At 48.6% G+C, this 24,896-nt stretch overlaps 2 protein-coding genes across 2 annotated transcripts in view; one reads left to right on the top strand and one right to left on the bottom strand.

Moving 5' to 3' along the window:
• Positions 1 to 23,156, top strand: part of GCN1 (GCN1 activator of EIF2AK4) — a 95,693-nt gene extending 72,537 nt beyond the window's left edge. The window contains exons 47-58 of the mRNA XM_072983399.2: positions 1,177 to 1,269; positions 3,206 to 3,349; positions 5,692 to 5,961; positions 8,077 to 8,190; positions 9,261 to 9,491; positions 10,132 to 10,325; positions 11,840 to 11,954; positions 13,155 to 13,251; positions 15,277 to 15,425; positions 19,298 to 19,405; positions 20,510 to 20,728; positions 21,216 to 23,156. Of these exons, the coding sequence (XP_072839500.2) occupies positions 1,177 to 1,269; positions 3,206 to 3,349; positions 5,692 to 5,961; positions 8,077 to 8,190; positions 9,261 to 9,491; positions 10,132 to 10,325; positions 11,840 to 11,954; positions 13,155 to 13,251; positions 15,277 to 15,425; positions 19,298 to 19,405; positions 20,510 to 20,728; positions 21,216 to 21,341 (1,860 nt within the window). The 3' untranslated portion in view covers positions 21,342 to 23,156. The remainder of the gene's footprint in view (positions 1 to 1,176; positions 1,270 to 3,205; positions 3,350 to 5,691; positions 5,962 to 8,076; positions 8,191 to 9,260; positions 9,492 to 10,131; positions 10,326 to 11,839; positions 11,955 to 13,154; positions 13,252 to 15,276; positions 15,426 to 19,297; positions 19,406 to 20,509; positions 20,729 to 21,215) is intronic.
• Positions 23,157 to 23,208: 52 nt separating this feature from the next.
• Positions 23,209 to 24,896, bottom strand: part of CCDC60 (coiled-coil domain containing 60) — a 66,257-nt gene continuing 64,569 nt past the window's right edge. Inside the window, exon 16 of the mRNA XM_020811622.3 lies at positions 23,209 to 23,459. Within this exon, the coding sequence (XP_020667281.3) occupies positions 23,352 to 23,459 (108 nt within the window). The 3' untranslated portion in view covers positions 23,209 to 23,351. The remainder of the gene's footprint in view (positions 23,460 to 24,896) is intronic.

Below are 24,896 nucleotides of genomic sequence, written 5' to 3' on the forward strand. Positions count from 1 at the left end.
TTTGTTGAAGGTGGACCCATCGTTTGCTGTTTAGCCATGATAGATCCTCCATGGAGGAAGACAGTCCATCCATAAAAGCTCCATCTTGCCAGCGTTCCCTACTCAGGGGCTGCTAGAGATGTCTCGCTATAATGGAGGAATAAAATGTGGGTGGATCAGTACTGGAGAACCTGTTGGCCTCCAGCTGGTGGACTACAAAGCCCATCACCCCTGACTGTTAATCGTAGGAGAAGGGCTGATCAAAGTTGAAGTCTTAGAAAAATCTCTAAGACCATGTATTCCTCACTCTTGATTTAGAAGGACCACAGAAGCCCCATGATAACAGTGGTTAAACTGCTGTACTGCAGTGAAAACTCTGTACACAACCTGGTTCAATACTAGCAGATTCAGGTAGCTGGATCAAGGCTGGCCCAGCTCGTTAGGGGGCAATATATAGTCTGCATAGTTAAATTGTAAACTGTCCAGAGAGAGCTTGAAGTACTTGGGGTGGTGGTTTTGTTCTAAAGATATTTAATATAAAATAACAATGGTTACCCAGACCTCATTGCTGGTCACAAAGGGGCCTCCATAACAGTTCAAGCTTTGAGGTCCCCATAATGTAGGCCCTCCACTCCTGGGACCCCTCAAAACTGTCCCCCTTCCCGCTAGGGGTACGAAGAGACATTTTGAACAAAAAAACACCAAATGTTTCTCCAAAAAAGACTGGAAAATTGGGGTCTTGTAGAAGTGTACCTGGCCCTCGTGGTGTACTAGTTAAACTGCAGTACTGCGGTGAAGCCTCTGCTCACAACCTGGTGCTATGCCGTTCGATTCAGGTAGCCGGCTCAAGGTTCACTCAGCCTTCCATCCTTCCGAGGTTGGTAAATTGAGTAACCAGCTCACTTTGGGGGGGGGGGTTGTTTGTGGCACAGTGTGTAGTTTGCTTAATTAAATTGTAAACTAGCCAGAGAGAGCTTTAAGCACTAGGGGCTGTATATAAGCAGAACACTTTGCTTTTTAGCTTTCCTTTATGGGCTGCTGCAAGGCAGTGGCAGGCCAGGTGTTCAGACGTCCTTGCTGGATGGGTTGGCGAGGCAGAGCTCCTGGAAAGGCAAAAACATTAACGAGGCTAAACTTCGCTGTGACTTTGTTTCTCCCCACAAAGGCCCATTTTTTCGTCTCCCTCCTTTTCTCTAGGAATGTGAAGAGACCTCAGAGTTTGCTTTGGACGGCCTTAAGCAAGTGATGGCTGTCAAGAGCCGGGTGGTGTTGCCTTACTTGGTGCCAAAGGTACGTTGGTGGGCCCCTTGAAAACGTTTGGGATCTTTTTAAATTTTATTTATTTATTTTAATAACAAACAATGTAACAAGGAATCTTTTTTTTAAAAGTGTTTCAATAATAAAAAAAAATGTAGCTAATGCAAAGGCAGAAAAGAAAAAGAAAAATAACTAACAACCAAAACACGAACTCAGATTCATATTAGAAGTCATAAATACATCTGGGGTTTCCATCAGCCTTGGGTTTTCTTTTCTTTAAATTTCAGTGCCCTGTTTCTCTCCAAAAATATGATGCTTAGCCTTTCCCAAAGACGTATTGAACAAATGTCCATATATCCTTAAAATAAGTTGCTTTCAATATTCCTTTTCTCACTAAATTCACATTGATTGTGAATTTGTGGGTGGAAATTGATATATCATGGATAGCCACATTCCACGTTTCTTTATATCCGTCCCCCATATTAAACTGGTTACAGTATTATTATTCTTGGCAAATACCAACTTTGCGAATCTTTGGATTTTTTTAAAAAAATCTGTCTCTTTTGTAAAGTTATTTTCTTTGTAACACACGTTAAAACTGGGGAATGTACCCAAAACATGAATATGAAGGTTTTTTGAAAACACATGAATTTTACACAGGTGGGTTTGCTTGAAATGCCAGGATTTATTGTTGTGTGTGTAATTATTATACGTCTACAGTCTCTAATTTTGAACTTGTTTTTCTCCTCTGCCTCCATGTATCCTCACAACAGTCCTGTGGTTGATACAGTCCAGATGAATGACTACAGTTGGTCCAAGGTGATTGGCTGGGTAGAGATTTCATCTCTCTCCTGGCCAATAGTATCTAATCTTGTTGTTGTTGTTTAGTCATTAAGTCGTGTCCGGCTCTTCGTGACCCCATGGACCAGAGCACGCCGGGCCCTCCTGTCTTCAGTATCCGATCTACTGGCGGGCAAAGTAGGGCCCTCCAGAAGTGGTTTGACTGCCCCTCCCATCATCCTTCACTATTGGCTGTATGCTTGGTAAGGCAGATGGGAGTTGCAGTCCAGCAGCCTCTGAGAAGGCTGCCTTTTGCTCTCATCAAATCAGGCATCCTCCAGATGTGTAGAATTACTGTTTCTATCACTACTACTATGACCCTGAAGTCTGCAGATGATGGGAGTTGTAATCCAAGACATCTGAAGGGCTGTGGGTTATGAAAGGCAGCTTGGATCACAACGCCACGAGGTATCAGGGTGTGCAGAGTGGTTAGCCTTGGCTGTTGCCTTTTTGCTGATTTCTTTTGGCTTTTCTCAAAGCCACTTATAGCCCGCCATTCATAAAACAACAACAAGCAAAGGAAAGTTACTGAACCTCCATAACGAAACAGCCACCGAATAAAATCAAACATAGAGTGCTTTTCCTCCTGTATGGGTTGGTTTCAAAGCCCCTTTGTATCGCACCCCTCTGGTACTTGGGCACCACGTAGGGTGGCAGGCAATGTCCTGCAAAATGGTGAAAGTTACAGGATGCCGACCGTAAGATAAAAAATAATAATAAAACATCAGTCCCAACTTTGCAGCAGCTGGCTGTCTAAACAAGAAAAGGTCTTTGCCACAGACTGGGAAGTCGTAGAAGAGAATCCCCAATGAGTTCTGCAGGTGAAAAGTTTGCCATCCTGAAGGCCTTCTCTCTTGACCCATCATTGTTGTGCGTCCAGCGGAGGTGAGAACAGAGAAGGGCCTCTCCACCCACAACAGTCCGAGACTCTCAAGACAGGGAGGCCCACCTGTGAGGTGGGCGGCCGACGTTTTGTAGTTTGTTAAGACACTCCTATCCTTAGGGACCAAGCTCGCATTTCAAACTGAGAAATTTCTTCCCTCCCTCTGGTCAGAAATAGGCGCTTGTGCAGTTTGCAGGTGTTTGATATTCGTTTGGATAGAACGCTGTCTCTCTTTCTTCTCTTTAGCTTATTTCACCTCCCGTGAACACCCGCGTCCTGGCCTTTCTCTCATCGGTTGCCGGAGATGCCCTCACCCGCCACCTTGGTGTCATCTTGCCGGCCATGATGTTGGCACTGAAGGAGAAGCTCGGATCGGCTGATGAGCTGCAGGTAAAGACGGTTTGGAGAGGCAAGCCCAGCCGGAAGCAAAGATTTTGAAATTGAAGGCCTCACCTTTGATTTCAGAATCTTTGAAATCGAAGGTTTCGCCCCACCCGAGCCGTTAGTAGCCATGATTTTGTAACTGGGGTTTCCCCCAGAAGTAATCGCTAGGTGCTCCAACTCAATTATTCTACAAAGCCACCTTTGCAGGAGCAGTTCCAGGTGGCAAACCGTCTGATGTCTGTACTGCACCCCAGTTCTGGCGACGTAGTCCTTGCCTGCAAGATATCGGCAAATTCCCGTTTCGTGAAACGCTGCCTTCTGTGGCTTGTTCCTCTGCAGATTTGGTTTCATGTGAGCCTCCATGAGGCCCTCTTGATGCAAACCCATCTTGCACAAACACAGCGATCTCGGTGCCAAGCGGCAATAGCTCTGTCGTAACAAAGCTGGCTGTGGAAGTCAGAGTCTCTTGGGCTTGGCCACATCTTGCTCCCTCCAGCTGGTGTCCCCATCGCTGGTGACCAGCACTGCCCAGCGAAAGCAGCTGGATTGTCGAGAGGTCACCCGTGGGGAGCAGGTTGACTAGCTGAGAATTCATTCTCAATTTATGAGGAAAAACTGAAAAACACTGGGCATGGTTCACCTTGAGAAAAGAAGACTGAAAGGAGACAGGATTGCACTTTTCAAATACTTGAAAGGTAAGTGCAGGATCTGTTCTTGATCATCTCAAAGTGCAAGATACCTGATCATGGGCTCAAGCTACAGGAAGCCAGATTTAGGCTGAAGATCAGCAAAAAACTTAACGGTTAGAACAGTCCGACAGTGGAACCAATGACTTTGGGAAATGGTGAGCACACCAGCACTGGGGGCCTTTAAGAGAAAATTGGACCACCGCCTGTCAGATCTACTTTGAGTTGGATTCCTGCATGGAGCCAGACATTGAACTGGATAGCCTTATTAGTCCCCTTCCAACTCAATTATTCTATGATTCTTTGATTTTTTTAAAGTTGTTTTATCTATTGGATGGCTGTCCTCTGGGGAGACAGAAATATTCTCTGGAGGCCATCATCTGCAGTGATAAGCCTTCTGATGTGACCTCCCAGCTCATGGCCAGGGAAGAAAGAACTCTCGTTGATAAAGAAGATGCCTTCGTTCAGAATTGCTCCCGGGTTCATCTAGCTTAGTATGTCCTCAGCCTGTGGAAGTCCTGATGTCTGAGCCTTTACCTTCTGGGTGTTGAAGTTCAGAACATCTGGGGTGACAAACATTTGAGAACCACTGTTCAACATGGATGCCCACCAGGCATCTGGCTGGGTTTCAGCCGATGGACTTTCCCATCTTTGACCTGGAAATGGTATGGATCAACCTGAGACTTGTTCTACCACTGAGCCTACAGCCTTTCCATGCCGGTTCTGTTTCTCAAGTTAAAATATTTGAGAGAGCAGCTGGCCAGGGCCAGTCAGCTGGCAACATGATGAGCCATTGTTGGCAAGCGAAAGGTCGGGATAAGAGTCAGACGGCTAGAAGTGGCCGAGGGGCACCGAAGGATTTCTAGCACCTCTGTGACCTCCGAATAAAAACTCCACCAGTGTTGTTTGTACTTACATTTTCTGTTCCAACACCTGGACAGTTTGGGCTGGCAGAATGCAGCTGTGGGGTCGCATAGATGTTTCTGCAATGTCCCCATCGCTGTTGCTTCATTTTTTCCAGCCAATAAGTTGAATTGCATCTCCTGGTAGTTCTGGAACCTTCCGCGGTGGCAGTCGACCTTTTGAATAGGTCACCGAGTCCCTTGTACCATTTTAAATACGAAAAGGCCCCTTTCTTTACTTTTGCTTTCTTTTTGTTATTTATTCGTTTACAGCAGGACCCCTGTATCCGCAGGAAATTGTTTCCAAGTCCTCCCCCCCCCCCCCCGTGGATGCTGAAAATTGTGCATTATAGCAAATGCTATTATAACAGCAAATATTATACAGATCGCATGGTCTCGGGATCCCTCTAGTGGCCAGGTCTGGTAACTTCATCATGAGAAATATATATATTTTGGGGATTTTTCCTTTAATATTTTTAATATTAAGGGGGTTCTATTGTATTTCTTTTTTGGATTGGGGACATTTTTGGTGGTTTCTTTGAGATTCCCAGGGCAGGAAATTGGCTTTAGAACCCACCAAGCTAGCTCACTCAGCGATGACCGTTCTCACTCTGAAGATCACTTGTTTTAAATAGGGAGAAAAATAGCTTCCTCTCTTTTGGCAGCTAAGGCGAGGTGAAGGGTTTGGAAAGCTCGTGCCCTCAAGGCTCAAGTGGTGGCCACAGGTGATAAGGGAAACCTTGACTTTTGTCCTTTCCAGGAGATCTCGAACTGCCAGGCGGTCATCCTGTCCGTGGAGGACGAGGCTGGGCAGAGGATCATCATCGAAGACCTGCTGGACGCGACCCGGAGCCCGGAGGTGGGGATGCGGCAGGCGGCGGCCGTCATCCTCCACCTCTACTGCGCCAAGACGAAGGCGGACTACACGGCCCACTTGAGCAGCCTGGTGTCGGGCCTGATCCGCCTCTTCAACGACACCAGCCCCGTGGTGCTCAACGAGAGCTGGGACGCCCTTAATGCCATCACCAAGGTAAGGAGGCGGCGGTTTCGGAGAGGCACAGGTAGTGCCCCCCTCCCGCGTGTGTGTGTTGGGGCTGCCGTGGTGAAAGGGTTAGAGCTGCAATTGTGAGTCGCTTACCTGGAGGGTGCCAGCTCGGGCAGGAGTGAGCTTAGATCAGGGTTTTCCAACCTCTGGGAGGCCATGATCCCCCTTCCCCCAAGTGTTTTCTGAGGAATCCCAAGTCACCTTACATGTGCTGTAGCCTTTGTTAAATAATTTCACCCTCGACCTTTCAGAGCGGGATATTAAAGCTGACGTGTCCGTGGAAACAGGCCCGTGGGGGGGGGGGGAGAAAGAAGCCTCTACTCTTTGAGCGGAGATGATTTCCGCTCATTTAAAAAAAAACCTTTTTATGCAAATAGGGCAGGGGCTCGCAGGTTACTTGGCTATTATAAAAGAGGGTCGTGACTCGAAAAAGGTTGGGAACCAGTTGGGTTAGTTAGAACACATCTGAGTTGACCAGAAGGGTGTTGGGGGAACGTCTGTGGCTTTTTCATAGTTTTTAAGAATTCCTGTGGCGTCCTTAGGCTGGGTTAACTCAAAAGGTATAACTCTCCCTGGTGAATTGTTGTCTTTTAAGAAGCCGATGTGGACCTTGATGGTTGTCCACCAAGTCATAGGACTCTGTGCGGAACAATGAATGCCTACATCTTAAGTTCTTCCTTCCTTCCTCTCTCTCTCTCTCTCTCTGTGAAAGTGGACTCACAGTCTTTTCCCACTCTTTGGGGGAAGCTCCTTCTGTTTCCCCCAATTTCTCAACTTCAGGTAGTTCATCGAAGAAACGTACGCCAACGGCGTTGTGCCAGTGGGCGTCACTAATAGGATTTCAGCCAGTACTTGTCAAAAGTGCATATTATGAATGTCATCTTAGAAGAGAGAGAGATTGCTGTCCTCTTCCAGGAGAAAGTCTGCCGTGACATATGTTGCTAAAAACAAATGTGGATGTTTTCCCTGTGTGAAGATATTAAACGTTTGAGGAAGCTATTGACAAGCTCACACCCACAGTCAGAAGCTGGAAGTGCTCCTTCAGCACAATCTCATTTCAGTGGGTTAAAAATTCTGCAGCTGGGATTAAATGGCACAAATTGGGAGCAAGGTGCCTGTTTTCTGCCAAGCCGACAAACTTTGAACAATAATTCACTTTGGAAAAATTGAGATTTTCCTGCTCAAAAAGCTAAGCCTGAATAGGGTTTGGCAGCTGGGGGGGCTGCCGTGGGTAAGACTAGCTTGTGAGCCTTGCGGAAACCCTTTTTTTTTGAACTGGCTGCTTCTCATCTTTTGTTTTCAAAGGGCTTCTAGTTTGGTTTGTAAATCAGCACTGTAAATGTTATACAAAGCAGTTGTTCAAGAAATGTGAGTTGTTACTGCTAAAATGCTGAAACAGTTTTATACAATCAGTTCATTAACTCATTAAATTTTTTAAAAATGGATCTTTACGAATGAAAGTAATGGGAAACGATCGTTGTTACTCAGAAACAACATTGTTGGCATTTCGTAGAATGAAATGTTAATATGTTGTTGAAAATGTTAATACATGTTGGATAGGAAAATACTTTTTATTGAATTACTTCCAAAGGATGAAGAACTACCGAGTTAACACAAAGTCTTTTCAGCTTTTGGCCATTCATGTCTCCTCTCTGGTGTTCGCCGAGAGTTTTTAGACCTGTTTCCAGTGTCATGGACGTCTCTGTCTTTTTACTAGGAGGCTGTTTAGCTCCATGAGTGCTGTTCTCTGGCCGCAGAGCCAGAGGTTGGGCGTCCGATTCCCCCACTGGGTCTCCTGGGAGTGAAGCCAGCCTGGGTGGCCTTGGGCCAGCTGCACAACAGTCCCAGGGCTCCCCCTAGAGGAAGGGAAGGGGAAACCATTGCTGAGTACTCTGTACCTGGAAGACCCTGAAAAAGGTCACCCTAAGTCAGAAATGACTTGATGGCCCACACAGGAGGCAGAGGTTCCTAGGGAATCAAGCAACGTCTGCAGAGGTCAAGAGTTTGGAAGAGGGCCGTTCCAGACCTGATCAATGTTCCAGATGTTTGTGAAGCTTCTGTGATGGTGTCGACACTTTGGATTTCTGCTTCCTTCCCCAGAAATTAGATGCTTGCAACCAGCTGGCTCTCATTGAGGATCTTCACAGGGATATCCGAATGGTCGGGAACGATGCCGGTGGGGAACACGTCCCTGGATTCTGCATTCCCAAGAAGGTAAACCATTCAGGGCAGGCGGGACACGGGATCCTGAGCATTTTGCCCTCCTGTGAGGCTCAAGCTGGTGTACTTCTGGAGGGGGTCCTACCTAAGCCCCTTGGCAGGATTTGCCCGCTCTTCCGGGACCAGCTTGTAGGGTTTTTGGTCCCAGTCTTTCCACTGGGCCCCTTCCTTCCTTCCTTCCTTAGGAGGAGAAGCCCACGCATTTATTCCTGGGGTGCTCAGCACCCCTTCTGCTGGTCTTTTACACACAGAAAGCCAGCCAATCTCATGGGATGCTTCTGCTTGGTGCAGTCAGACCCCAGCCGTTCCCGGGCTTGTATTATTTTCTGCTAGGAACACAGCTCTGCCAATCAGCAGGACTGGTTGCTAAGGTGCGAAATAGCATTTAACTTTTCTATCAGCTGCTTTGGGGTAGACCTGTTGCTGTGGAAAGCAACAGATAAATATTTAACATGAATGAAAAGGGGAGAGAGGGAGAGGGTAAAAAAGAGAGAGAGAGAGTCTGAACTAGGAGATTTGCCCCCAAAGGCAGGCTGGTCTCTCCGCTGGCTTTAGACCCCTTGCAATCTCAAAGGAAACAAGTTCATAGGCAGGTCTTTCCTCCACCAAGCTCCAGGCAATCCTATCCTTTGTTTTACCCTCATAACAACCCTTTTGGGTAGGCCAGCGCTACGGTGTGACCCCTGGCCACCCAGTGATTTTCGTGACCAGGTAGGGGACTGAACCCAGGTGTCTCTCCTCTGCCTCTGATGCTTTTACTTGCCCTTCCCCCAGTGGGGCACTCGCTACGTGTTGTAGTCCGAAACATCTGGAGGGCGTTGCCTTGGTGAAGACGGCTCTAACCCCTACACCGGTTCTCTTGTCTAGAAGACAGAGCCAAATGGAGAACAGAAGACCATTCTCCCTCCCCCCCCCGTCCCCCCCCCAGAACTGATAGCAAGTTTGCTGGTCCTCTTTCCTGTGGGGGGAGGGGAGGCGTCGCCCTTGGCTGGTTGGGGCCCTCACTCCCCGGCCCCCCAGCTGAGTAGAAAGAAGCCGGGTTCACCTCCAGATCTTCCGCACAGGGAGTGACCTCCATCCTTCCTGTCCTGCGAGAGGGTGTCCTGATGGGCAGTTCGGATCAGAAAGAAGAAGCGGCTAAAGCCTTAGGGCTCGTGATCAAGCTGACGTCGGCAGAAGCCCTGAAGCCTTCGGTCGTGAGCATCACCGGGCCCCTGATCCGCATCTTGGGAGACCGGTTCAGCTGGAACGTCAAGGTCGCTTTGCTCGAAACTTTAAGCCTCCTGCTGGCCAAGGTAAGTGGCTTCCCGAATGCCTCTCCAGTTTGAATCCCCATGTCCTGTTATAAGGATACAGGAGTCCCCCCCGTTACAGGAGTCCCTCCGTATCCACGGAGTCGGTATCCACAGTTTCAGTTGTCTGTAGCCCCTGCTGCTGCAACCCAGCCTGCAGCGCATGTGCACACTCGCTTCCTCCTTTCGTCCCTCCCCTTCCCCGCACCCTCTAATGGGATCCCTCGTATCTGCAGTTTTAGGTATCCACGGTTGATCCTGGAATAGGTGACTTTTCTGGAATACTGAAGGCTGAGACTACTTACAAAGAAGATGTTGGTGTAAAACCACTAATTGGGGGGGGGAATCCTTTTTCCCCCCAATTTGATTTGGCTTTTCCTTGGCACATGATCACATGATCAGAATTGCCTTCCACAACATAAGGACTAAGATCTTGGCCTTTAAAACAAGGCAGATGTTCTTCACAGTTCTTAAAAGTTTAACCCCCCCCCCCACCCCCATTTCCTGCTTCTTGTTGGAGACGAGGCTTTTGCTTTGAGCAAGGAGAGCGAGCTCTGAGGAGGGTCATGGTTCTCTGGTAGCGTTAGACAGAGACCCTACATTCTCGGTCCTTGCTCAGTCCTTCCCGCTTCCCCATTTCCAGGTGGGCCTTGCCTTGAAGCCGTTCCTGCCTCAGCTGCAAACCACTTTCACAAAAGCACTACAGGATCCTAACCGTGTGGTCCGCCTCAAGGCGGCTGATGCTCTTGGGAAGCTGATTGCCATCCACGCCAAGGTGGACCCTCTCTTCACTGAGTTGCTGAACGGGGTCCGCACCAGTGAAGATTCTGGCGTCAGGCAAGTGAGACCCTCGGAAGCGGCACTTTGTGGTTAAAGAGGTGGTGGGCTGTGCCAATCCTCCCCCCGACACACAAAAAGCACACCGTTCCTCACTTAAGAGGTAAAAGACACCAGAGTGTGTCTCCCCCCAGGTGCACTTGGGGACAAGATCTTCAGGGCCTTTGGGGATTCAAGAGGGCAACCCGAAGCTCTGTAACGGCACGAAGGAGTTTCTTTCAAAGACGTCATTTGGCATCTAAGTCGGAGTAAAGTTATGCTTTGGGAAGGTTTCTTCGTTTTCTAATTCAGTGACCTTAGTTGGTGACGAGCCAGTCTGGTTACCTGGGAACAGCTTCATGTCACAGTAGTCAAATTGCAGTCCTGTGGTCAAAACTCTGCTCATGACGTGAGTTCAATCCTGATGGGCCCAGATAGCCATCTGGAAGTTGACTCAGCCTTCTGTCCATTCAGATTTGGTAAACTGAGTATCCACCTTGTTGGGGGAGGCAGTGTGTAGCTTGCATAATTGAATTGTAAACCACCCCAAGAGCACTTTGAGTGTGATGGGGCAGTATCTAAGCAGCACACTTTTGAACAGTTTTACAGAAGGAGGCAACCCAAACACCCTTCTCTCTTAGCAATTTTAGAGCAAACTGCTGGGAGATGCTCAGTTACAGCAGATAGGGTGAATCACGCTGCTCATGAAGCAGCATCTGAGACCCACATTTTGTATCAGGCAAACTTAGCAGGGGGGAGGTGGGCACTGTAGCAGCATCCTAGGTGTCCCAAATAGGAAAAGGACAATTGTGCCAAATTTCTTGGTGAAAATTAGCATGTTTGGGGCAAGGGGTATCACACCTTTTCACTCCCAGCCTGTCTGTACTGAAACCGAACCTGGTGAAGATTTGTCTCATTGCTGGAAACTCATAAAAGGAATATGTCACTCACAATGACACATGCAGTGTGGCTCCATAGCCGCCTAGAGTGATCGCAATGACCAGATAGGCGGGATATAAATTGAATGAATGAATGAATGAGTGAATGTATGTTTTGGTCTCCTTTCCTTGTGCCAGGCTGGATGAGGAATACAGCAGTGCTCCTTTTCTCTTCAGCTGTTTTTCCTTACTTGTGGATACAGTGATGCGTTTGCCGTTTGCCTCTGAATTCTGGTCATAAAAGTGGGATGGAGGCAGCTCCTTTTTCCCCTTTGGTTTCTGGAACGCATCCAAGCTCTGGATTATTAGACGATTCACATGCTAATTCCACCCCTTGGCTAGATTGTTAGCACCTGTTTTGTCAGCAAGTTGATCTTCTGCCCCAAATTCACAGGGGGCACAACCAATCAGTTTTGTGAGCTGATGAGCACGGCTTTGCTGGAGGAGTCCCTAATAGGCTGTGCCTAGAGAGGTTTGCTCGGCCTTCCTTCCTGTCACTGGTAGAAATATCCCAAATCTGCCTTGGCTCGATTGCCTTTTCTTGTGTGAAAAAGACCCTAGCCTCTGACTTGTGTTATATTTGTTGCCACCTTCCAGAGACACAATGCTGCAAGCCCTAAGATTTATAACGCAAGGTGCCGGAGCCAAAGTAGATGCTGCTATTAGGAAGAATCTCACCACGGTGCTCCTAGGCATGCTGGGGCACGACGAGGTAAGGCTTGGCAGGAGGTGGGCTGTTCCCTTATGGGTGGGAGGGACGTCAAGCTCAGTGGCAGCAGCTGTGATTTGCACGCAGGAGGATTCAAGACCAGTTCCTCCCCGATCCAGTTTAAAAAGGATCTTCGGTGGTGACGCAGCAAAAGAACCTCTGGTTTTAGGTCCTGAAGTCCCACTGCCAGTTGCAGGTGTCGCAAAAGGGCTCTTGCTTGGCAGTAGACAACACACTTTGCATGTAGGCAGTCGCTGCTTCCAGAATCTCCCGGAGAGCAGAAGCTAGCCTTCACAGATGGTCCTGCGCTCAGTGGAGCAAGGCAGCTTCTTGTATTGTACACCAGCCCTTTATTCAGGACCAGGAGGTTCTGAATAAAGGGGCTAGGGCATTCGATTCTTGTTAGAGGAAAGTCCTTAATCTGGTGGCCTGGACTGGGCATGGACGTCCCAGGTTCCTGTTGCCAAGACTGGGGAAAGCGTCTTGTTTGGACTGTGTCCAGTCAGAATAGACCACCCTTCCCACAACTAAGCATCCTTCAGATGTTCTGGATTACAGCTCCCACCATCCCCAGTCGGCATTGGGTATGCTCCCTGCTGATGATGAGTGCTGTAGTCCAACAGGGCTTGAGGGCACCATATTAGAGCAATATTTGCTCTAATCGAGTCTTTGGATGATATGTACAACCGGCACTTGATTTTTTTGGGGGGGGGGGGGCACCGGGTGTTTAAACCTCCTCTCTCAGTTGAATGAAGAAGACAGTGGGTGACAACTAAGGGACCCATTTGCTGCTTTGTGTTTGTTTTTGTTTTGCACACAGTGCTGGTCTTGGGTTTAGTTTCTTTTGGGGTTTTTCCATCTGTTCCAAAAAGAAGGCGCAGCCCTAAAATATGCCCCTGAGATGAACATGCATATGTGAATGAGCATCAGAAAAAGAGATCGCCATAGACTTTCACCCTCTCCAGCATCTTGTGTTTTTTTTTCCAGCTAGCTTGTTGGCCATAAGAGTAGACACGTTCTAGATGGGCAGTGTATATAAGTCTAATAAAAATCAATAACAATAATAATTATTCAGCGGCCAGGCATTTCCTCCACCTGGTGAAGCGTATAGGTGAGCCGCCACCTCCTTGTTTGATTGTCTTCAGGGTCAGTTTAAATATTTCACACTAACTCCCCCCCCTTTTTTTTTCTTTCTCATTTCAGGATGCCACCCGTATGGCCTCTGCTGGCTGCCTGGCAGAGCTGTGTGCATTTCTCAGCGAGGAAGAGCTCTGCAGTGTTCTCCAGAACCACCTGCTGGGTATGCTTTGACCTGCAATGTGAAATTATTATCCCGGAGCGAAAGAGAAGCAAGATTCTCCTCGTTCGTCAGCAGAGAGTGGCTTTATCACTCTCCAGGCGCCATGTGGGGTCCACAGCTAAAGGCAGTCTTATAAACCCAGTGAGCAAAAAGGGAGCAGTTGCCACTAGTCAAGAAAAACCTGACACTAGCAAAGATCACGATTCCAGATACTTCCTTTGGTTTTGCTTTCTTTCCTCTCCACCTCCTTTCTTCCATCAGTACAGAACAAATATTGTTTTATCAAATCAGCCAGTAATACTGGCAGACGCTTGATTTCCATTTAGCTACTAATTGCTCTTTAGCAGCTCTTAATATTGCTACTCCAATTAGAATCCTAGAATCATTGGGCTGGAAGGGGCCTATAAGGCCATCAAGTCCAACCCCCTGCTTAAAGCAGGAATCCACTAGATCCTTTCTGATTTTGGTATGGTTTCCACACCTAGATCTCTTTCCAAGACTAGCATAGGCTGAAACATACCCCACGATCAATGTAAGAAATTGAACAGAGATGGGCAGGAACCAGAAAACCGGGGCTTCGTGGCTAACCATGAATGCCCAGGAAAATGAAACTTTTGTGGTTCATTTTTCTGGTTCATGCCTGGGAGGGGAACTACCTACCTTCTGCCTCCTCGGCTGCCTAGCCGCCCCTTGTCCCCTCGCTCCCTGGCCCTGCCCCGACCGCCACCTGGGCAGCAGGTGCATGTGCAAAGGGAGCCAGCTCAGCTCCTGGAAGGGAAGTTGGTCCCCCCCTTTCTCTGATGGGGGGCAGGCGAGCATCTGTTTTGCCAAAGCAAAACCAAAGGCCAAGGGGGAAATAGTTCACACCTTCATTTTGTTTCAGCAAAACAGAATCCCCGAACCGGGTCACGAACCAACCACGAACCAGACCAGTCTGTTGGTTTTTTCTAGTTCATGGTTCAGTTTGTGCCCATCTCCAAAACTGAGTCTTTTTCTGCCTTGTAGCTTTTGATTCGGTGGGCTTCGCCAACCACCACTGCGTGCGGCACTAGCCACAGCTCAGCCTTCCCCAACCTGAGACTCTCCTGATGGTGGGGGACTGAGGAACACCCAGAATCCCCAGCTCTGGGGAGTCCCTCCTGTGCAAGGCAGTAGCTGCTGGGGAATTCTGGGAGTTGAACCTCAATGCATCCATGCGGGGAACCAGGTTGGGGGGGAGAGCGGCTTTGGCGTTACCCTTCCTCTAGCAGGAGTCAGAACATTTGATCCCGGTTGACCGGTGGGGCTTTTGAGTCCATTGAATTTGGAAAGCGCAAAGGTGGGAAAGCGTGACGTTTGATAAACCTGCATCTTGAAATGGACATGCCCATATAAGGGCAGGTAGGGTTGGAAAAAATACAGACTTTGGTTGGAAATAATCAAAAACAGGCTGAAAATACAATGCAGATGCAGAAGCAGGCAATAACTTTATTGGGCCGCTGAAAAGCATCAGGTAGCAAGCTTTCGGTGGTGACAGATCCATTTTTGTCAGACAGCTTTCAGTGTTTCTGGGCATGGTGGTTTTTCCTGGTAGGCGAGCATCCTTGAGCAGCATGTTGGAGGTGGGCGGATGGGTGGGAACTCCTCCTCCAGCAGCATCAAGGAGCACCTAGGAATTTATGTCCCATCTCCGCAAAACAAAGCATCGCCAAACAGTCTGCCTCCCCCCCCCCCGCCCATTGCCTTCCTTTGAGGCTCAGAGGCTTCTGTTTGGCTTCGGGGCTGGAGAGGCAACACAGCCGCATGGCAGGCCTCCATCAGAAAGCTGGGATTAAAATTTCGTTTTAACTACCAGGGAAGGCCAATTTGAGTGAATTCCACGGTCAGATTACCTGGTGGATGTTTTCTTCAAGGTGCAGTACTGGTGTCAGAAGTTCTCTTGGTTCGTGCCTTGACCGGCCATTCGAGGAGCTGCACGTAGTAGAGCGAGATAAGGCGCTGTGGGTTTGGTGCCAACCCTGACAGACCCTCTCTTTGGTTCCACAGCCGACGTCTCCGGCATCGACTGGATGGTGCGACACGGGCGCAGCCTGGCGCTCTCTGTGGCCGTCAGCGTGGCGCCCAACAGAGTCTGCGTCCCCAAGTACTCCAACAGTGTCCATGAGATGATTTTCAGCAATACCCTGGCTGACCGAGTAAGACCCTTTCTTTCACCCAGTGCCCGTCTGGACTCTTCCTGACTAGTGCCTGCTTTTCCTGGGAATCACAGAGACTCCTGGCTGACTGGCACAAGGGGCAGGACTGTGTGCTTCAGCATAGGGCTGGGCATTGGCTTTATTTATTATTGTTGTATTTAGAATATTTATAATCCACCCGATATCACAAGATAGGAGGGCAATGTGCATCAAGAGCAGTTGAGAGCCATTTCACAGTTTAGAATGGACAAAATCATTTAAAACATGTGAAACAATTTGGAAAACCATTTATTTACAGTGGTGCCTCGCATAGCGATGTTAATTCGTTCCAAAAAAAAACATCGCTATGTGAAACCATCGCTATGCGAAACACCATTTCCCATAGGAATGCATTGGAAACCGGTTAATCCGTTCCAATTGGAACGGATTGCCATTGTTAAGCGAAAAAAACCCATAGGAAACATCGCTAAGCGAAACAATGTTTCCTCCATTGGAATGTATTGAAGCTGACTCAATACATTTCAATGGCTTTGCGAAGTCAATTTTTGCAAAATTAAGTGTGTCATAAAAGGGTCAAAAATGGTTTTAAATGCTTGGATTAGCATCTGCACCCTCTAAAACGGATGCAAAAGTTAATTTGGCTTTGATCTGACTTTTCGTTAATTTATGGTGAATTTTTCCCCCCCAACTTTTGACAGCTGTCAAAATCTGACAGCTCCATTATTTCCTATGGGGGAAGAAAAAATTCACAAAAAATTAGCGAAGACTCAGCAACTGTTCTAAATGCTTGGGTTCGTTAGAGGACCCCCTAAGCCATGTGCAAACCTGATTTGGCTTTGATCGGAACTTTCGTTAATTTTTGGGAATTTTTTCTTCCCCCATAGGAAAGCATGGAGCTGTCAGATTTTGACAGGTCCATTGGTTCCTATGGGCCGGAAAAAAAAATTAACCATAAATTAACGAAAAGTCAGATCAAAGCCAAATCAGGTTTGCACATGACTTAGGGGGTCCTCTAACGAATCCAAGCATTTAGAACCGTTTTTGACCCTTCTAAGACACTTTTTAAATTGAAAAAAGAAACATCGTTAAGTGAAGCAGGGGACCTAAAATCGCATTCGTTATGCGAAGCATGGTCCCAAACTTCGCTAAGCGAAAATCGCCCATAGGAAACATCGTTATACGGTGCATATTATTTTCTTTAAAAACACATTGTTATGCGAATTCATCGCTAAACGAGGCAATCGTTAAGCGAGGCACCACTGTATTATATAAGTATTTCCTTGAAATGTTTTTACCCCACCTTTCTCCTTAAAAGGGGCCAAGGTGACTAACCCAAACCCTGGTCCAAAGAAATCCAACAAAATGCCAGAGAAGACGCCCCGGGTCAAGAAAGAGTTCTTAAGCCTCTCAGGGCAAAGAAGCCCACGACAATAGCTTCTGGGGCGGTGGTGAAGAATGGAGAAAGAGCAGGCGTCTTGAGATGACAAAAGCTTCCCGTGGTTGTTGCGCAACCCGCTGGGGGGGCGGGTTGTGCAACAACCACGTGGCGTGCCAAGGTTCCCGGACGGAGCCCCTGACATCTGCCTGCAAAGGGAAAGGGAGATTCTTTGGCCGGGGGGGGGCGTTCCTGGTCCCATTTCCAGTCAGGAAGGGCAAACAGAACCTGACGTGGTGTCAGGGGGCTTCCCGTGTCCTGTGAAGATGTTGACGCTCACATCTCCAGAGGAGGAAGATTGTGACACCAGGCCAGAGTTCTTTCTGCTCAGTCTGAGCTGAGAACAGATTCCATCACAACTCTCTAAAGTCAGGCTTAGTGGGGTTGATAATGATGCTGAGGGTGAGTCTTAAACAAACTGGCCGAGTTTCTTTACAAGAGCGGCACAAAGACTTGGCACGTGTGGCCATGGGATCTCTGCAGGTGCCGGTGCACCATTGGTGGGGCCTTCATTTCCTTCTGCCCCATTACCAGAAAGAGGCCCCTGTCCCACAGAGGGAGTTGATGATGCCTTACGCACAGCACTGAGCCGTGGGGGGAGAGGAAAGCCACCCCAGGTGTAGAGCCGTCCATAGTGTGAGAACTAAGCCTTCACGAGTGTCATACCCTGTGTTGGGAGGGAGGACCGAAGTGCCCAACACCTCTCTGGTCCAGCACGCTTGTTCCCACTGGGGCAAAACCGTCAGCTCTGCAAAGCCCAAAGGGAACTTGTATTGGTACCTACCGTATTTTTCGCTCCATAAGACGCACCTTTCCATAAGACGCACCAAATTTTTAGGAGAAGAAAACAGGAAAAAAATAATCTGCTTTCTTCTCCTAAAATTTGGTGAGCCTTATGGAGAGGTCCATCTTATGGAACACACCCTAGGGTTCTAGGGTCCTAGGGTGTGTTCCAGGACGCTTTGGAGACTCCCCCTTCCCCCCCGGGGGCCAGAGGGGGTGAAATCGCCACCTTTTGGGGCTCTTCTGAAGCTTCCCAAGCCTCAAAAGAGCCCCCAAAAGTGGCGATTTTGCCCCCTCTGCCCCCCCCGGGGGAGGCAGGGTGAGTCTCCAAAGGGTCCTAGAATGCACCCTAGGACCCTTTGGAGACTCGCCCTGCCTCCCCCGGGGGCCTGAGGGGGCAAAATCGCCACCTTCTGGGGCTCTTTTGAGGCTTGGGAAGCTTCAGAAGAGCCCCAAAAGGTGGCGATTTCGCCCCCACGGGCCCCGTGGGGGTGGGGGGAGCGTCGTAAGGGTCCTGGAAGGCTCACTCGGACCCTTCCGACGCTCCCCCCACCCCCCCACGGGTGCAGGGGGGTTAAAATTGCCAGCTTCTGGCAGTGTTTTGAGGCTTGGGAAGCCTCAAAACACTCCCAGAAACGGCCAATTTAACCTTCCCTGCACCCATGGGGGGGTGGGGCAGCGTGGCAAGGGTCCTGGGAGGCTCCCTCCGACCCTTGTCACGCTACCCCCACCCCCACGGGTGCAAGGGGGGGTAAAATCGCCACCTTCCAGGACCTTTTGAGAGGCTTTCAAGCCTCTCAAAAGGTCCTGGAAGGTCGCTATTTCGCCAGAAGCTGGCGATTTTAACCCCCCCTGCACCCGTGGTGGGGGGTGGGGCGGCGTGGCAAGGATCCTGGAAGGCTCCCTCGGACCCTTGCCACGCTGCCCCCCCACGGGTGCAGGGGGGGTAAAATCGCCAGCTTCTAGGACCTTTTGAGAGGCTTGAAAGGTCCTGGAAGGTCGCTATTTTGCCAGAAGCTGGCGATTTCCCCCCCTGCACCCGTGGGGGGGGTGGGGACAGCGTGGCAAGGGTCCGAGGGAGCCTTCCAGGAGCCTTGCCACGCTGCCCCCACCCCCCTCACGGGTGCAGGGGAGGAATCGGCAGCTTCCAGGACCTTTTGAGAGGCTTTCAAGCCAGTGGGGGCGAAGTCACCTTTGCTCCATAAGACGCACAGACTTTCTACCCCTCTTTTTTGGGGGGGAAAAGTGCGTCTTATGGTGCAAAAAATGCGGTAGTTCCCAGCAGCTGATCTTGACCGGACACCCTGCCTCTGACGTGGAGGGTGAAATAGGGTCGACTTGCCCTGGGGCCGCTGAAGTTGCTGCATCTTGTGGCCGTGAATTCCACAGCGGAACTATGAAAGAAGTCGTCTTTTTATCTGCCCTGACTCTTGCACCCTCCAACTTCACAGAATCATTTCTTGGGTTCTAGGATTATGCGGGAGAGCACCTCCCTGTTCTTTACGGGCGCTCCCAAAACGACACTGTCTCAGCTCAGTGGATGGACATAAGAAGTCATGCAGGGAAGGAAGGGCGTCTCCTCCTGCTTGCCATACCCGGTTTTTGATTGCCTCCGTGCTCGTGTGTCCCCACTTTATTCTTTTTTCCCCTACAGATCCCAATCGCGCTCAGTGGCATCAGAGGAATGGGCTTCCTGATGAAGTACCACATAGAGGCCAATGGGGGGAACTTGCCCCCCAAACTCTCCAACCTCTTCATTAAGGTGAGTGCCCGCAGATTCCGTGTCATGAGTGCAATGTCTCCTTCCTGGAGGGCAGCGCCCAAGGGCAGCGATGGCAGAGGCGTCTGACCCACCCCCTGGCCCTGGGCTCGAACGCTTCTGTCCCTAGGTGCCACTTTCCATGCGACTGGCCAGCGGACGCGGAAATGCCTCCCTGGGGCTACGAAGCTCAAAGGCCACCTTTCTCCTCTCCTTGGCATTAGTCACTTTCCTCTCCAGCCAGGGTTCTTTCAAACAGAGCACGCCCTGCTGCTGCGGTTGGCCAGGTTTCCTGTTGGGGTTTTCATGGCGTGGTGGTCTGGATGAGGGGTGGTGCCCTGGGACCAGTTGTCTTTTATTCTACAAGTTATATTCAGCTGGTTGTTTGGTGTCGTCAGGCTGCCTCTGACTCATGCAACCCTGTTAATGAGCGATCTCCGCCATGGCTTGTCCTCAGCGGCTCTGCTCAGTTCTTGTAAACTCCAGCCTGTGGCTTCCTTGAGGGTGCCGGTCCATCTCGTATCGGGTCTTCCTCTTTTCCTCCTGCCTTCCACCTTTCCCATCATGATTGTCTCCCCCCCCCCCCCGGTAATCCTGCCTTCTCATGATTTGCCTAAAGTAGGACAGCCTCAGTTTCAGCATCTTTGCCTCCAGAGAGAGTTCAGGCTTGAGTTGACCTGGGACCCCCTTGTTGGTCTTTCGAGCAGTCCAGGGTGTCCACAGAGCTCTCCTCCAGTACCCCATTTCAAACAAATCAACTTTTTTTCTGTCAGATTTCTTAACTGTCCAGCTTTCACACCCATACAAGGCATTTCAGATTTACAGACTCTCTTTTGTAAGATCTCCATTAGAGGTCTAAATAAAAGATGGTTTGTAAAACATCTTCAGCGTCAGATTTTTGAATGTTAGATTTTTCCTTTGCATATGGAGGCCTTCCGTTCCTAGGGACTGGTGATTTAGGGAGAATTATGGAAGGTAATTTTTTTTTTTTTGGTATTTGTATTCCTCTCTCAAGCTGTTAGTTAATCAGCTTTAGGAGTTCCTCGCCTTTCTCCCCCCCCCACCTCCTTGAGAACTGAAAAGTCTCCCATTTTGTCTTCCTTCCAGTGTCTTCAGAATCCATCCAGCGACATTAAGCTTGTTGCAGAGAAGATGATCTGGTGGGCCAACAAGAACCCTCTCCCTCCTCTGGATCCCCAGACGGCCAAGCCTATTCTCAAAGCCCTTCTGGACAATACGAAAGACAAGAACACCAGCGTGAGGGCCTACAGTGACCAAGCCATTGTGAACCTTCTGAAGATGAGAGATGGCGAGGACATGCTCCAGGTACGGGATAGTCCGTATGTGTGTGTTTGTTTTCCCTTTGCTGGCTTTTTTCTTTTCTTTTCATGAGCTCTACAGGAAGAGGGTGTTTGCTCTTAGTCCTGCAACTGGACGGCTGAGAGGCCAGAACCGATTCAGAAGGATCTGGAAGCTGTGTTTCTCTGGGTCTTGAGTCAGGATGGCATGCAGGGGAAAGCGGAGGGAGCTTATAAGCAGCAGAAGAGCACTCTAGAGGGCAGTGTCGTTCTGCTGCTTGTCCTGGAGAACCTACCAAAATCCTCTTTGATTCCTCGCTGGGCCTCCTCGGGAGGAGCCGGACTTGGTGGTCCATACGGGCCCAGTCCAGCTCTGCAGTTCTAATAGATTATTATTTTAACCTGTAACCTCATTGAGGGGGACGACGTTTAGCTCAACTTTAGTTCCATCTGTGAATTACAGAACAGGACTTCATGGCAACCTCCCACATTTCTTTCTTTCTTTCTTCTCGTAGTCCATCTCCAAGATTCTAGACAGTGCCAGCTTGGAACTGCTGAATGAGAGCTGCCGCCGGTCTTTGAAGAAGCTCGCGGCTCAAGCTGACTCTTTCGAACAAATTGACGACACCATTCTGACGTGATTTGGAAGGTGCCGAAAGAAAACCGGGCCCCAGGGCCTCTTGCTGCGTCCGCGTTACAACCCAAAACCAATGGAAATGTTTTCATTTTTGAAAATGCTAATTCTGACGGGAGCTTATAAAAAGGGCTTCCAGAGTATTTGAATGGAAAAAAAATGTACCAGAATAGCCTTAATTACACTTCTGTTAGTTAAAAGAAAGGAAAAAAGGACCCCCCCCCCCAACCCACCTCCTCCACCTTCTTTGGAAGATCGCGTACATGGCTCAAGAAAGCTCTCGGTGGGTGACAGGTAGTCGGGTCTGTGGTGATTCTTCCCCTTCGTGCTAAAAGGCACTCTTTCCACTCAGCGTAAGTAAGTGGGAATTACAGTTCTGTGAAAGTCAAGCAGTTTGTTTTAATGTTCTGCTGATTCACTCTTTGTTGTTGCTCAGAAGGCTGCAAATTCTGCAAATGAATCTATTTAAAGAGCCCTCAAAATTAGAGACAGAAGGGGAAATGAAAAGCCGGCTGTTTGAACGGCAGTTTAATAAAGAGCTTTGGATTTAATGGTGGTGCTTCAGCATTCCTGCGCATTCCCCCCCCCGCCCCCGCCAGGACACAGGCTTCTATGGGTTGGCCATAGTTCACTAAAAAATTGAATCTTTGCTGGTAGACTCTAGTGATGTGAATCCAAAAACAGAACCTGTTTGTTCACTTGGTAGGGCAATTAACCATATGCTTTGGTAAGGGTTTTTTTTAAATTTGTTATTTGGCAGGGTTAGGGTTCCCTGTTGAATAGAAAGAGCAATGCGGAGATGGGTCCTTTTGCATTTTGAAAAGCCCTTTCTGTCTGCCAGGATCCGAACACCTTCAGCCTCCATTTAAATGATTGCATGTTGGTACGTTCGGCTTTCTCTCACTCAAGACATCTTGGCAGGGAAATCATGGAAGCTGCTGTTTAGAACCTTTGCAGGGGGCTGTGCCCAGTTATTTGGTATAGCCCTCCACTGCTCAAAAAAATCAGAATGTGTGCTCCTAACGAGTAAGGGACACAGATAGCAATGGGTCTCCCCAAGGAAATCTGGGATCTAATGCTTCAATGTGCAGGTTAAGAGAACCGGAATCTGCCCTGTTGCTTCAAAGCAACAGGGCAGCCCTTGTACAGTAGCACCTTCTGTATCTGCGGGGGACTGGTTCCAAGCCCCTCCCTGTGGATGCTGAAAAACGCTGATTATGGCAAACACTATTTTGATAGCAAACACTATACATAGCATGATCTCTGGCTCCCTCTAGTGGCCCATTCTGGAAACTTCAGCTTTAGAAATATACCTTTCCAGGATTTTTCTTTCAATATTTTTAATATTTTCAGACCATGGATAAGTGAATCAGCAGATACTGATCCCGTGGATACAGGACTCCTACTGTACAACTCGGTAGGCATTCAGCATCTGTACATGTGAGGGACAGTTGTGCCTGTCTAAAAAACTTACTGAAGTTCAGCCCACGTTTCTCAACAGTGTTCCACAAGAATCTGTAAGCAAAGAGTTTTAATAGATCCAAAATATACAGAAACTTAAAACGCAACAAGGAATGTAATAGGCAGGAACCGCACAGTCTAGGGGCTGAACTGGCTGGGTTACCTTTTTCAGTGGCACATGCTGATCACTGTGAGAATCTGCTGATGCCACTAAACCGGTCCTTGGTGCAGGCATAGTATTCCACGCCACCTGCTATGAGAGGCACATAGACAAAAAGGGCGGTGCCAGGCAAAATCAAATGTCTATACACAGCCAGCCTGCAAGGATTCAGCAAAATTAAAAGTGGTTTTAACTGTTCAATTCTCTCGTTGTTTGAATTTGTACCTTTGAGAATGAGCATTTGGGGGGGGGGGGGAAGACTCTTACGGGCGGTGCTGGAGCACTGCACTGGAGTCCTGCCTACATCATCCGGGCCACTCTCCCCGCATCCAGGCTCGGTGGCTGCTCTGGTTTGGGGCCAGCAACACCGTCTGACTTGGGACTTCTTTGGCTTGTTCAGCTTAGCGGTGGGGCGCTACGTGCCCGCTTGGGGATGGTTACTCGAGACTGCAACCACTCTCTGTAATCTTCCGCGGGCATCTCCACAATGTGCACGCGTAAAAACTGTGGGAAGGGAGAGAATGCAATAATACAGGCAATTGTTATTTTGGGGGGGGCGCACACCAGTTGCTCTAAGAGGGGAGGGGAGATTTAGGCTTTTGAGGTCCACTTTTTCAGTTCAGTCCCAAGAGCCACTAGTCAGGCTGTTGCAAGAGACATAACACCTAAAATGAGGGGAGTGCGTGGCAAAACGAAATTTGTGCGTCTTTCATTTTAGGTGTGCCTCTTTTGCTTTCGTCTTTTTCATCCACTGCTCCTTTTGTTTATACAAAAGTGGAAACCTCTTTCAGGTTTCTCAATGGTGTTTCCTGGCACTCCAGTAGCCCCAAAGAACCCTAAAAACTACCCCAAAAGCAGAGGCAAAACAAGAGAGAATCTATCTGCTCCAAAATCAGATAACGGTACATGAGAAAGGAAATTCAACCGGGGGGGGGGGGGAACGGACAGTAAAGAGCCCAAAAAATAGAAATGAGAAGACAACAGAGACTTCCTAGGCCCGGGCAATGTAATTTTAAAAAAGGCAAGAAAGCAATCCAGCCAACTAGGCATTGGTTACCTAGCAGACACCTGCACACCAAAGAAACTAACAAGTTAACCCCAAGAACAGATAAATTGCTACGCATGCAGCTGGTGGCATACTGGTACAGTCAGTGGTAGCTGGAAAGGACATAATCAGTCCTTCCCAGCTACCAAAATGAGCACCTCTAAGAGAATAAATACACTGCAAGTTAACCAAACAACATTTTTTAAAAAATCAGTCAAACAGGGAAAGCACATGCACTGGAAATCAACTGCAAAAGATTGTACTTGTATACTCACTGTTGTTAGCTTTAAATACTGTCTTTTAAGGATGTAAGGCATTTTGGACCCTTTTCAAGGTGGGGTAAAAATATCTTAAATAAAAATAGAAAGCACATCTCTTTCTCTCCCCAAACCAAGAAAAGGAAGCAAACAAAGGCAAAAAATACAATTAAATCCCTCCCCCACACCAAAACTATTGTACAATATGGGGGGAATTTTCCTCCTCCTATCACTTGATGCCTTTTCTTCTTTGAGACCAGCAGGCAGGCAGAAACAAAAATTAGCCTAGAAAGAAAAGGATCCCTGCCTCCCCCTCAAAGACCAGAGGGGAGACATAACCCCAAAGAGACACACACTAGGACAGCTGGGCTGCCGGGCAGTAGCAAAAATGAGCCAAAGAAATGGAAAAACGTGCCCACACCCTTCCCCAAATCAAGAACATAGAGCAAAAGAATCCAAGATGGAGGCACAAGCAGGAGCTCAGCACCCAGCCATCCCAGAACGAATGACTGAAGGAAATTTATTTATTTATTTATTTATTTAATTTATACCCCGCCTATCTGGTTGGTGAGGAGCCCCCCTTCCTCTTGTTGTGTTCCAGGCCATTTAAAAGATTCAAAATTCTTGTTCCCTGGACCT

Source organism: Pogona vitticeps, chromosome 14 (assembly GCF_051106095.1).
Source record: "Pogona vitticeps strain Pit_001003342236 chromosome 14, PviZW2.1, whole genome shotgun sequence".
NCBI lineage: Eukaryota > Metazoa > Chordata > Lepidosauria > Squamata > Agamidae > Pogona > Pogona vitticeps.